Source organism: Pogona vitticeps, chromosome 6, assembly GCF_051106095.1.
Source record: "Pogona vitticeps strain Pit_001003342236 chromosome 6, PviZW2.1, whole genome shotgun sequence".
Taxonomy (NCBI): Eukaryota; Metazoa; Chordata; class Lepidosauria; order Squamata; family Agamidae; genus Pogona; species Pogona vitticeps.
This window is the reverse complement of record NC_135788.1, coordinates 5,357,408-5,370,988: the sequence shown is the minus strand read 5'-3', so window position 1 is coordinate 5,370,988 and position 13,581 is coordinate 5,357,408. Positions and strand designations below refer to the sequence as shown.

Genomic DNA, 13,581 nt, shown 5'->3' with positions numbered 1-13,581 from the left:
TTTGAGAGACAGCATGCCTGGCTGATCTTCCTGGCAATGTTTTCCGTCTCCCCTTTAGCCCTGCAGGCCCCGGTCAACTGGAGGCTTGGAAAGCTGCTCGGCCGAGGGGCCTTCGGAGAAGTCTACCTTTGCTATGACGTCGACACTGGGCGGGAGCTGTCTGTCAAACAGGTGCCCTTTGACCCCGACAGCCAAGAGACGAGCAAAGTGAGTATAAAACCCCTGGATCAGTATAAAACCCCTGCTAAAACCATGTCCGTCGGATCTATTCCCATGTATTCATCCATGATGAAAGGGAACATATGTGTTTTCCCTGAAGTATTTTACTACTGTATCTTATTACAGATTTATAAGCCACATCTTTAGCAGCAAATGCTTCCTGAGTAGGTTCTGATCAGAGATGGGGACGAATCTCCAAAAGGTTGTTCGTAGGCAGAGAGAGAAGACTACGTGGCCTGGCAGCCTAGATTTTCCCTCTCTGGCTATGGGGAGACGAATAAAAAAGGGTAAATATTCATCCCTTTGTATTCGTTGAGGTCTCCGGAACTGACGAATATGAAGAGACGAATATTCCACAAATCAGTGATTTCTCACGAATATCGAGATTCATTTTTTTATTCTTTCCCATGCCTAGTTCCAATTTAAAATAGGACAAAACAGTAAAACGTAGTACAATTAAACTTCATAAAAATCAACTGCAGTTTGAAACAACAGGTGACAACACTAAAATTGCATGGGCATCGTGTGTCTGAAGGAAGTGGGATGCGGTGTTATGTCAAACAAAAATAGTTAGCTTAGAGGTACCACAAAACTCTTGTGTTGTTTTGGTTGAAACAGACTTACACAATTTATTCTCAAGAAGATAATAACATGCATCAGATTAGACCACGCAGAGTCGCTTTAAAAGGTCTAGAAATCTCAGAAATGACGGAGGAAAGCGTTCCAGATGTGGGTGCCGAGGCTTAAAAAGGTCTCTCCAGGGCAAGATGGTGGGGACTCACAGAGAAGAAGTTCAGTTGACCCTCTCGGCGGCCGGACAGACTGCGGCTGGCATTCTCTATACGCTGGGACGTTTTTGAAGTACATCACACTCCTGGACTTTTCAGGAGACGGCAGCCTCATAATTCATGTTGTAGCGAAGAAGGAGCATGATGGAATGTGGCTTTTTTCCCCAGACATTTTTTCAGAGCAGTTCATGTCTGTGGCTCCTGGTTGTTTGTTTGTTTGCTTGTTTGTTTTGCCCAGAGACTAAAGTAATAACAAGTCTTCAAAGTTTGGTGGCTGCTTAGCATAAAGGACGTTGGAAAATAAGGACAATAATCAAGGCCAGGTTGGGTACTTCTTTTCTTGGCACTTCTGTGCCTGGAATTTATGCCCCGCCGCGTGTACGAAAGAAGATCTAGCAAATGGTTGACGTAGCGCTATAGAAATAGCCCACTTCTGATCAAAAATACGCTAACATTTAAATTTGTTTTTCATTTTATCTATATTTCGTGTGTGCCCACAATTTTAAATTGTGCAGTGCTGCGATACCAAGAAAGAAAGGTCACAATGTTGCTTGTCAACGTTGCAAGAAAGCTGGGTTTTGCTTATCAGGACTTTGAGAATATCATGCCCCTGTTTGCGCTGGATATGTCTTGGCCCCCCACCTGGTAGCAACAAGCTATACCCATTGCCCTTCCTTTTTTCCTTTTTATCTTTTTCTGTCTCAATGCAGGAAGTGAATGCCTTAGAATGTGAGATTCAGCTGCTCAAAACTCTCCGCCATGAGAGGATAGTACAGTATTACGGCTGCTTGCGGGACCCCGAAGAGAGGAAGCTGTCCATCTTTGTTGAATACATGCCAGGGGTAAGCCAGCCTGCATGGATGTGAGTGGATTGTTTGTTTCTTTTGAAAAGCACAAAGTGTTTAAGGAGTTGAGATCCCCCAGCATTCCAAATGGTGATGAGAGTTTGGAACCCAGAACCGAATGTGGCCATGCCTTTTCTTCCTCTTCCTTCCCTTGTAGGTTTCCGTCCACGTCTCTCTCCTCTCTTTCCACCACCAAAGTTCTTCCTGCAGCCCCTATGACTTGCCCTGTGCCCCGCCCAACCCAACTTTCAAACCGTTTTGATGGGGATCAGATCCTGGCAGCAGATAGATAGATACTGTAGATAGATAGATAGATAGATAGATAGATAGATAGATAGATAGATAGATAGATAGATAGATAGATAGATAGATAGATAGACAGACAGACAGACAGACAGACAGACAGACAGACAGACAGACAGACAGACAGATAGATAGATAGATAGATAGATACGATGGTGCCTCGCATAACGAGCGATTCGTTTAACGACGAATCTGCATAGCGATGTTTTTTTGCAATCGCAAAAGCGACCGCATAACGATGTTTTAAATGGGTAAACATCGCTTTGCGATGATCGGTAAGCGTTTTGCTTACCGATTTTTGCATAACGATGTTTTTTTAAATAGCTGATTGGTGGTTCCAAAATGGCCTCCGGGTAAAAAAATGGCCGCCCGCAGTGTTTTCGCGCCCTTTCCTCACTTACTGGGCAGCGAAAATGGCAGCCGTATGGAGGATTTCTGCATAACGGTGAGTTTTTTTGCCCATAGGAACGCATTAAACATGTTTTAATGTGTTCCTGTGGGCTTTTTTGCCCCGCATAGTGACGAATCCGTATAGCGACGATTTTTTTGGAACGGATTATCATTGCTATGTGGGGCACCACTGTATTCTGTTTCTCCAGTACTACAGCTAAGACCTCATGACATTTAAACTAATTTTTTTGTCATGGAGGAAATCCCAGAAAAATATTGTCGCTTCCGACAACAGGTTTCTTGATTGCCACTGTGACATTTTGTCGTATGATGTTGTTTTAGAGCACATACCAGGGTAGATCCCACTCCATAGCAGTTTAGGGGAGATGGGCTCAGAAAAATGTTCCACTTCCAGTCGAAGGTCCACACATGGCCTCTCATCAAGTGTGTGTGAGAGAGAGGGAGGACGAATTGCATGGAGTTATTGGCCCGTCGGTTGTTATTTCAGTGACAACAAAAGAATTTTTAAAATCGGGTTTGTTTTGTTTTGCGTTTTTTTTTTCCAACCAGGAAGCACATGGAGCTGAGCTGTGTTGGTTTCCGAGTGACACAGATGGTCCTATTTGGTTTTTTTTCCCCCTGCAAAAAATTTAGTGCATTGGTCATATGAGAGTTTATTTCCATTTGGCCGTCATGGACTGTTTTCTCTTGTAGCTACAGTGAAAGGGATCGGTACATGATGTACTCCCAGACCTGTCCAGCAGCCTCAGTAGACGCAGAGCACCCAGGATGGCGCCCCCCTGTGGCCAGCTGACACCCACAGGTGCCATCATTCTGATCGCGGAAGAGCTATTTTTTAAAGCTGCCACCATTTAGCAAATCAAAGCAGTTATATTTAGCATTCTGGAGGGAGGCAGTGGCAGAGGTTGAGGACGTTAATTCGTTTGGATGGCAAAGAAGCCAACGTAGCAAAAAACAAACAAATAACAGAACGGATTGACTACAATTCCCCAAAATCCCTATGCACCGTGGTTCCCACAAATGACACGTCCATGCAAATAGGGTTCCAGCTGCACTGGACCTAGTGTTTATTTTTATTTTTTACAGTATGACCGCAGTATCGATGGGAGATCGGTCCCAGGCACCCCTGCGGATGCCAAAACCCATGGATAAAAGTGAACCCTGCCTATAACATTGTCTCTGGTTCCCTCTGGTGGCCAGTTGCAGTAGTTACATCGTGGAAATACATATTTCTAGTTTTTTGTTGTTTTTGTATTTTTAGTATTTTCAGACCACGGAAAAGTGAAACTGTGGATACTGATACCATGTATGTGGTGGTCCTGCTTTCGATCTTTCTTTTTTGGCCACAGTGTCCAGACTGCGTCGTCACAGTCATAAACTGCACTGCTTTCTTAGCCAAAGGAGCCAGCTAAACGGTCTTTCTTCCGTTTTTTAAAGGGTTCTATCAAAGACCAGCTGAAAGCCTACGGCGCCCTAACAGAAAACGTGACTCGAAAGTACACTAGGCAGATCCTACAAGGCGTTTTCTACTTACACAGCAACATGATTGTACACAGAGATATCAAAGGTAAGTGCAGATCGCAAGAGAATGCTTCATTTGCGTAGATTAGCTGTGCCTAAATTAATATTTTGCAATGAACATTTGTGAACCGAAAAGAGCAAAAGCATTTTGACTTAACGTGGAGCTCAGGAATGCTTTTGTGTAAACAACGGAGGCTCTGTTGCAACTCACAAGCATAATACAAAAATGTCTGTTACATAGACATTACATTGGCAAGAGTTCTGTCACGTTACGGAATGTTGTCAAATACTCTAATTGATGAAGGGAACAGACACTTGTGTAATGCTGAAAACCAATCAAAGTTAATTTAAAGGATGTTGAATAAGGGTTCAGAACCCTTACAGCAGGATTAGAGTTAAGGTCATGCAGGGTGGCATGCCACATTTAGCCCAACATTTAGATACACTTTGATGATACAGCAGCTGACTTTGACTTTGGGATAAACGTGGCTCCCCAAGACCCTGCTGACCCATCCGTCTGTATGATTCACTCTTAAATCCTATGAAACCTGTAGGGAGAGAGAATCAATTTGTTCCAGGGAACGGCCGGTCGGGCACCGTGTCTTGCCCAACAGGATCCCTCGGCTTTTCTTCCTCAGCCGTTTCCTCACCTTCCTCAGGTGCCAACATCTTGAGAGATTCTGCTGGGAATGTAAAATTGGGAGACTTCGGTGCCAGCAAACGCATTCAGACAATCTGTATGTCTGGAACGGGGATGAAATCGGTCACGGGGACGCCGTACTGGATGAGTCCGGAGGTGATCAGCGGGGAAGGCTACGGAAGGAAGGCTGATGTGTGGTAAGCAGCTCTTTAATCCCAGAAGTTAAATCTTGGTTCTTTGTGGTGTAGGGTGAAGTTTGTACTGTCCCAGAGAAAGCTATATATTTCCGCAGTCGTAGCTTCCAGTGTGAAACTTTCAATGGATTTCAAGTAACAGCAGCAGCAGCGACAAAATCACGAGTCTAGAAGATTAGATGCAGCAAGAAAGTTGGGTTTCTTTCATAGGGTAAAAGGCCTCTTACTTTATTAAAAAGGGATTCACTATTGTCTTCTTTGCCTCCGACAGGCAGAACATTACGTCATTTCCTCACAGACTAAACACTGCAGGGGAGTTCAGGGGTTGAGGTCTCTGGCTGCAGAACCAGAGGGTTGGGAGTTCGATTCCCCACTTATGCCTCCTTGGATTCAGTGATCCATAAGGTCCCTTCCATCTCTGCAGTTCTAAGATGATGATGATGATTTTAAAAAAAGGGAGGGATGGGAGGAAGCAACCCTCAGCAATTCCTTTCCTGCCTTTTCTCTTATTCTTGTTGTTAGGAGACTGATGTTGCTTCTTAAGAATTATCTCAGTAAGATCTGCTCTTCTCTTCACCAAGCTTGTTGGGATTAAATGTTATTCCTGTGGAGACGAGGCCCTAAAACAAATATGGTGGTTCTGGACCTTTGAATCCTTCCTGATTTTTATTTTGCTCGTGTTCTTCTCCAGGAGCGTGGGCTGCACCGTAGTAGAGATGCTGACAGAGAAACCGCCCTGGGCAGAATTTGAAGCCATGGCCGCCATTTTTAAGATCGCGACCCAGCCCACCAAGCCCCAGCTTCCCGACGGTGTTTCGGACTACTGCCGCAGCTTCCTCAAGTTGATCTTTGTGGAGGAGAAGCGAAGGCCGACAGCGGAAGACCTCCTGAGGCATCCTTTCGTGAGTTTTAGCCTCTAGCAGGGCTTCCGGTGGGAGAAACGGAGAAAGACCAGGAATCCACACGAGAACCTAGGAGTTATCGACAAAGAAGGCCTGCACGCTTCTCAGTTCCACCTCAGCTTCATGTTTTGGGTTACTCCCCAAATGTGCCGCGTCGCTGCCAGCCATGCCTTGTTGGCCGAGCAGCGGCCATCTTGGCAAGTCTGCTAAGCATCACTTACTGCCATCTTGACTTTGTGGCGGCTGACAGGTTTTCACAACAGAGGAAATTGGGGGACGGAGGCAACGCTGGCCGCGAGCTGTGTCGTTGCCTTATGAACGCCGGCGGACTGACTGCTTGTATAGCCTTCTCAACAGAGTGCAATGAACTGGACCTGCACTAAAGGACACGGCGAGGGAGTGGACAGCTGGAGTTCTTCCCAGTTGACTAGGAAGTGCGGGATAAAAATGGCCGAACACAGCACAATGGGCGACTGCCGTCTGCAGAACCCGCTGGGGTTGTTTCTGCCTGCTTGGTGACCGTTAAAAGGGAACCCGGTATGAAACAAGTCGAATAAATCCAGCATGAAAGCACAACGCTTCGGTCTGCTTCTCTCTGGAAACGGAAAAGCCATGATGAGTAAGAACAGGAAGTCTGAGGCACATAGAACGAGCTCCCACTCTAGGGAGCAGGGGAATTAGAAAAGAATTGTTCTGTATCTCAGGAGGTCATTATAATCAAGGAAGAACCAAAACAAGGATCTATTCCAGCGTGGCCAAGTCAGGAAAATGGGCACAAAGCAGTCCCAGACAAGGGAACGCTACAGAAATGTAGAACTCTATAGGATGCCTCCCAAGCTGTTTCTCCTTCCCTTGGCCCAAAATAATTAGGTCTAGCCAACCCACTTATTCTAGAGAAATGGGTTTCAACCTTCATTCCAATCCCTTGTCATCGGGCTGTACCTTTGTACTTCTGCCGTACATTTCGCCATTTTTCTTCGGGGCTCTTGGTGTGGGGTGAACCAGGGGCAACTTGGGCGTTTACCGTTTGCAGCTTGACTTTGCCCGCCTCTATCTGGCAGGGTCCATTCACATACGGATACTACCAGAAAACCATGAGCCCGAGGTGGAAATAATATTTAAAAATAGTGTACTACTCGAGCAGTGTGTTTCAGTTGATGGATCAGTTGACTGAGTCATTCGTTACTTCTGTTGATTTAAAAAAAGTGTCCCACAACGATTGGGCAGCAGATTTTTGATATAATGGCCAGAATCCTGTTAAACATTTACCCTTGTGAAACTCCAGCAGCCTAACTTTTCAGCAGCGAATTGCTGCCCGTGAAGAAGTTGGCGCTTCTTTTTTCTTGTGGACTGCTGTGTTGCACGAAAAAGAAGCGGTGACTTCTTAACGGGCAGAAAGAAAGTATGTTATTGTAAAAGAGGCATTCTCTCGGTGCGGGAGAGATCTGGAAAACGCCTCTTCTAAAATGGTGCATGTGTTGATACAGTTGTGTCCCATCTAATAGCAAAGAATTGTTTTTAAAAATTTTACAGTGGCTTTGTACATTTGTGCAAACGGATTGGTTAGGTCATCAACTGAGCTCCTATGAAATAAAATTAAAGTGTGGTTATTTTAGTTGGCCAACAGCCGTAGTCTACCAAAAATATATTTCCATGGGAGATACAGTCTTGACATCCCGCACAGCATAGCCTAAGGGGTGTGTGTGTGCTGCTGGTGTTCGTATCCATGTAAAAATACGTAGTAAGGAAAGCCAAGACATTATGGATGTTCCGTGGCACTTCCATAGTGAATTGCTTGGTGTAGACTGTGTTTGTGAGAGAGGTAAAAATCCCAAAGGTGTCTTAATGGGTCCAAAAAAGGGAAGGGAGTCCTGGCACGTCAACCAGTTGGGGCAAAATGAGTGGGTCTGGCCATCTCCCCTTCTCACTTGATGCTGCTAAATAACACTTTGGCAACCTCTTGGAAACGTGTCATATATTCATACCCCTCTGCTACCTTACATCCTCACCTCCAGAGTCTGTATCAAATTACAGTCCAAACCGTTTAAGTTAGTTTTGCGTTCTAGACAAGTCTGTATACTTTTCATATACTTTGTTGATATTATGTTTCCTCTTGTGCTTCCGGATAAGGGAGAAATTTTTATTCACTCTGAATGTTCATATAGCCATAATTCATACTAAATTGAATAGCGGGTCTTTGTCATCCCGTTAAAAGAATCCGTCCAAAATGCACATATCAGGAGAATATAAATACACAAATGTACATATTACTGGAAATTACACACAAAGGCAAGGAGATCTTGCTTTCAAAACATGTGCATATTAGCAAAAGTTGCTATGGAAGAAAATGTGAGATTTTCTGTATCCTTAGAACAATCCTATGGAATAGGGGCCAAAATAAATTTAAAACCAGGAGGGGAAAAAAAAGAGGGAGAAACTGAACAGAACCAAGACATCAGAACAGTCCCATATCACAAGACGCTTATTTAATCTTTCCCATATCTTCATCATCTGATACTTCACCAAACAGAGGGGACAGCAGCTGTAATGCTTAAAAGAAGGAAGATAGCATTCCCCCCCTTTTAAAAACTGAATAGTTAGTTCTCATGGATCTAGAGCAGGGGTCCCCAACCGTGGGCCCTCCAGATGTTCTTGGACTTCAACTCCCAGAAATCCTGGCCAGTAGAGGTGGTGCTGAAGGCTTCTGGGAGTTGCAGTCCAAGAACATCTGGAGGCCCACGATTGGGGACCCCTGAATTAGAGGACGTCATAAATCAGTTTCAACTGTGAGCTGAAACGATAATAAAAAAAAAAACACCTTAGACTATAAGGCCTTGGGGATTAAAGAGGAGGAAGCCCATATGTTACTGATGTGTGAACGTTCCCACATGGTTGTTAGGTCGTTAAGAAGAAGAAATGGAATTGACAATTGGTTGCTGCAGGTGGAGTTATTATTTAGTCACTGCCTTGTGGAATTAACTACCATGAGGTGAACCACTAATGTGATGGGTTGGAGGTCGTATAAATGAAGAGGCTGGTGAGTGCGCCCATCACAGTTCTATTTTGACGGCCACGCTTACGTTCTGTCCGTTTGACTGCTGAATGCCTACGTTTATGTTCCGGTGAGCACGATGTAAATATGTACAGCAAGTAAATATTCTCTGTACTTATTCCTGGTATCTTCCTGTGTGCCTTACTGCGCTGGAGCTTCTGGTCCAAACCTTTGTAAGGAGAAAATCTTCTGCTGTGATTTTAAGTGCTAACCATGGTAAACTAGTTCTTATTTTATTTTATTTTAAGAGAAGTAATTCCCTAGCTGCCGTGTCAGGACGGACAACACTTGCACCAAATAGCCGGAGCAATGAGTACCGATCCCAGCCCTTGCCATCTGGATTTCATTCTTGGTCCGTGGGGAGCGCCGGGAGAAATGTTAACGCTGGAGGATGGAAATGTCAAAATGTTTCGCATGGGCAGGGCAATTAATGTGACCTATTTTCCGAAGCTCTCGTTTCCGACGTTGGTGAGATGGCCTTGGAGGGCTTGTTCACATTTACAGGAGTTGTTCCCATAAGGGATCAGCCTCTGTGATTCCAGGAGGTATCAGCCATATAACCCCTCTGCTTATTTCTCTGGGTCGTTCCCTGGTGTCCGTGTGTTTTGCTGCACTGTGGACTTCCAACCGCTGCAACGAAACAGCCCTCTTTTCCCTTACTAGATTAGTTATCCACGGATGAAGGAGAAGAGAAGGAAAAGCATCCGGTTTAACCAAAGTATACTCGTTTTCCTGCAACCCCATTTCTGCCTTCGATCCGACCCTTGAATGTATAACTGTTCAAATCAACTCAAGGATAGTTAAGCCGGGATATCTGTTTGTCCTCGAAACTCTGAGACAGCCACTTGTCTTCTCCATCACACCGTTGTCGTCTTTCCCCGTATTCACTGAATTTGCCTTTTCCCATTATTTCCCCGTTTCTGTATCCAACTCAGCTGACTTGAACTTGACCTCAGTTACCCAAAGTGGCGCATTGATCCTTTGTGTGATCCCTTACAGAGATGGTGGTCCCTCTTTCTTGGCAACCTCCCTTCAAACATCTGACTTGTTTTTTTACCTCCCCTCTGTTTATATGTATATAGATGTGAATTACTTCTCAGGTGCCTTTGCTTCTGTTTTGTCAGACTCTCTTGCAGGGATGTGAATTATACAAAAGAGAACAAGTCGGACCAAAAAGTCGGTAGTTAATGGCTTGGATCCAGAATTAAACTTGACAGAAACCCACCAGAAGCAAGGATCCTTAACTAACTTAAGCTCCTATGATTTTGGTGTGTCTGCGCCAAGTCTGGATCTAACCCAGTCACATACCCCAGTAAGCATTTCTAAAGATTCCCAGCCTTTCAGAGGTTAATTCCAAACTTATGGCGGGAATTCTTTTGAAAAATATGGCAGTCTCATTCCCAGGACTGTACACTGTATATATGGAAAAGAAAAGACTTGCAAGTTAACCATCTTTACAGACCCACCCTCAAACAAATCTCTCTGCGTGCCGTTTTATCGATGTATATGAACATCTAATTTAAGCTGATCGGAAATGGGCTTCACCACGGCAGTTTTCCCCCCAAAGGCCATGGAATGCAAAGTTTTACACTTTGGTGAAGAGATTCTCTCTTTCCACGGGTCTGCAACCCCAGGTGTGTTTAAAATTCATAATGTAGGCATGCCTGCAGACTCTTATAGCTTAAAAAAAGACCAAAACGCTTCTAACCAAAATCCTGTTGGTGATTTCCATGTGCATACCGTAGGTGAAATTGTGTTAAGTCATAGTAGCAAGGGTGCCAATTGTGTTTCTGCGCGTGTGCTCTGTTGTGCAACAGGCATGCATCCAGGGCCATAACTGACAGCTCATTAATTAGCAGCCATTCCCTTACACATGCATATTCACTCATCCTTTGGGGTATCTGTCCCTGAAGTTACGGAATGTGGCTTCTGATACTCTTGGTGTTAATTTTAATTATTTTTAGCTTCTCATCTGTTATGGAGGCAGTTCAGCTCTTCAGATGGAATTAGCCTGCCCTCCTTACAGTTTTTTTATGGTAAAAGAGAAATGCTGTAAATTTTGTGTTGTGCCGCCATCTAAGTGGTATGGTGCTAAATAAGGAAACGAGCAATACTTTGAGCACTAAAGTGGTTGTTTAGATGTGGAGGCTGTGACCAGGACAAGAGATTCTCCTGGGATTTTGTCCACCAAGACAACTGGAAATCACTGTTATTCTTTGATTGGAAGAGGGGAGGTGGAAGTCACTAATTAATGGGCTTTGTTATAAGTAATGTATTTTGTTCTGATACTTGACATCTTGAATGCCTTCTAAAACTTGGCAACTCATGGGGTATATACTAAATGAGGTAAAAGGTCTAGGGAATAAGCTAGCCGTGGCTGCAAATTTGGTGGAGAAATAAAGGTAACCACCTTGCCAGTATAATGGGACATGTCTGTTTGCTCTAAGAGTAGAAGGCCTTAAGGCAGAGGTGAGCAATGTTGAAGGCCATTGAAGTGGGTGGACCGTAGCTCACTACTCTCTCTATCTGTGACTCCCTCCGTCCATTTGTCCGTCCATCCTTCCTTCCTTTCATTAGTCCGTCCATCTTTCCTTCCTTCCTTCCATTCGTCTGCCTGCCCTTCCTTCTAACATCATCCTACGGGCCGCACATGGACCTAGGTGTAGTGGTTGCCCATCCCTGCCTTAGGGTCTCAAAACACAAAACTAACTGATTTTTGTGCATTTAGAGTAGAGTATCCCGTGTTTTTTTTCCTGTTTGTGCACTGATGTGTAAAATGCCATTTCAAAAGATCATATCCTTGATTCATTCGCACAAGAGAAATGAAGTGCTGTGCCAGATCATAACATGAACGATGCATGACCTGCTTGCTGAAACCTGGTTTTAAAACCGTTTTTTCGGTTCTTTGTAATATAAATACCACTGTTAGAACTCTATATCCTTGAGATACGTTTCATACTGCCTTGTACGGATAGCTTTAAATATATTGTAAATTATTATGGCTCTGAAAAGATTTGTTGATAGACAGAAAAGTGATACTCCTATTTTGGCATGTGAGACACACCATTGAATGTAACTTAAATGCTGTAAATGCTTCCTCTTTGTCCTGCCCCAGATGCATGAAATAAAAATATTTTTAAATTTTGTGGTAATAGGAGACTACATTTCTTGTGTTGAAAGGTGGAGAAGGAATATGGTATTCATCTGCAGTGCAGTAAAAAAGCTTCATTCTGGAAATACATCACACACAATGTATTCCTTGCCATAATTATACCTTCGTACCATAGCGGGCAAAATCTGTACAGGTAAGGGAAGCTCAGAGTACCCTGGAAAGAATATAACATTTAATAAAAATTGCAAGCAATTTAGAAGACAAGAAAGGAACTGCCATTGCTTTTGAATATAGAAGTTTTGTAAATCTGGAAGGAAAGAATACCAAAATGTTTCTTCCATCCTTACAACTGACAGAGCAGTATCGGTTGACAATCATGAAGAACGGCGGTTTATCCATTTGGACCAGATTCTCGGGCTGGTGAGCAGGGATGTATGATGTCAATAGTGTTGCTGTGTTTGCTCACCTAATCATTTTATTTAGCCTAAGCTTCCGTGTAGCGTCCGTCATGAAGTGTGTGTAACATAGACCCTTTAAATTGCTTTGTTGTGGTTTGCAAAATCTTTGGCAGAAATTCAGCAGTTTTTGCCACAGAAGACTAACAACACCCTCCGTCATGGCAATTTTTTGGAAACTTAAAAGCCTGCAGTCCAGTCCTTCTCAATGCTCTGTTGGGATCCTTTTCATTGTGGGTGGGAGGGACACAATTAGGGGCCAAGGGAAGGAAATCCTTAATATGTTAAAAGCAATCATCCTGCTGGCAGCAATTTTTGGGAAATTAAAGATGCCCTCACATTCCACAGCTCTCAACAGCTCGTCCGCAATGACAGGAATCCCAAGGGCCCCCTTGGCACATGGGGGATTGTCATCATTTTAAAAAAATGCTAAGGTTGATAATGTCATCAGCCTTACACTGATACATTCCATGAAGCTAAAGAAATGGGCTGGAGCATGGGAATCTACGTATTTTACACAGAAAGACAGATGCAGCTATTCACATTTTATTAAACTATCAAGGCCTTTCTATACAGAAAGCAAGGAGTTTCAAATCAATCTTAAGTATTAGTCATGCATCCCCTCCCGCCACATAAAATGCAGAGGTATGTTGTACTGGCACATGTACTCATTACTGTTCATGTGCTGTTGTTACTTCTGATTTATGGCAGTTTTATAATCTCGTAGCTGCTTTCTATATAGGTCCTGTCAACAGTAGTCCAGCTCAACCCTTTGCAGTGGGTTTATTGAGTCAATTGATCTCATGCTTGGCCTTCCTTGTTTCCTACTTATCTTCAGATTTTCCTTGCTTTCTTCTCCAGCAAACCCTATCTTAAGAACATCAGAAGAGCTCTGTGCTGGATCAGGCCAAGGGCCCATTGAATCCAGCTCCCTGGATCTCACAGGGGCCCCACCGGATGCCTCTGGGAGCCCACAAGACGATCAGATCCCTGTCTCCTGATCCCTCTTCCCCTGCATGTGACATTTGGAGGTCTTTTAAACCTGAAGACTATACATCCCCATCATGACTTGGGGATGTATAATCTCTCACAATTATGTCCAAAATATGATTGTCGTTGTATGCCTTCAGGACAGAGCT

The 13,581-nt window shown here is 43.9% G+C and overlaps 1 protein-coding gene across 1 annotated transcript in view; it reads left to right on the top strand.

Moving 5' to 3' along the window:
- LOC110085837 (mitogen-activated protein kinase kinase kinase 3) overlaps positions 1–6,399 on the top strand; it is an 80,304-nt gene extending 73,905 nt beyond the window's left edge. The window contains exons 13-17 of the mRNA XM_020806339.3: positions 59–207; positions 1,718–1,849; positions 4,004–4,133; positions 4,747–4,924; positions 5,613–6,399. Coding sequence (XP_020661998.2) covers positions 59–207; positions 1,718–1,849; positions 4,004–4,133; positions 4,747–4,924; positions 5,613–5,841 — 818 coding nt within the window. The 3' untranslated portion in view covers positions 5,842–6,399. The remainder of the gene's footprint in view (positions 1–58; positions 208–1,717; positions 1,850–4,003; positions 4,134–4,746; positions 4,925–5,612) is intronic.
- Positions 6,400–13,581: the final 7,182 nt, after the last annotated feature.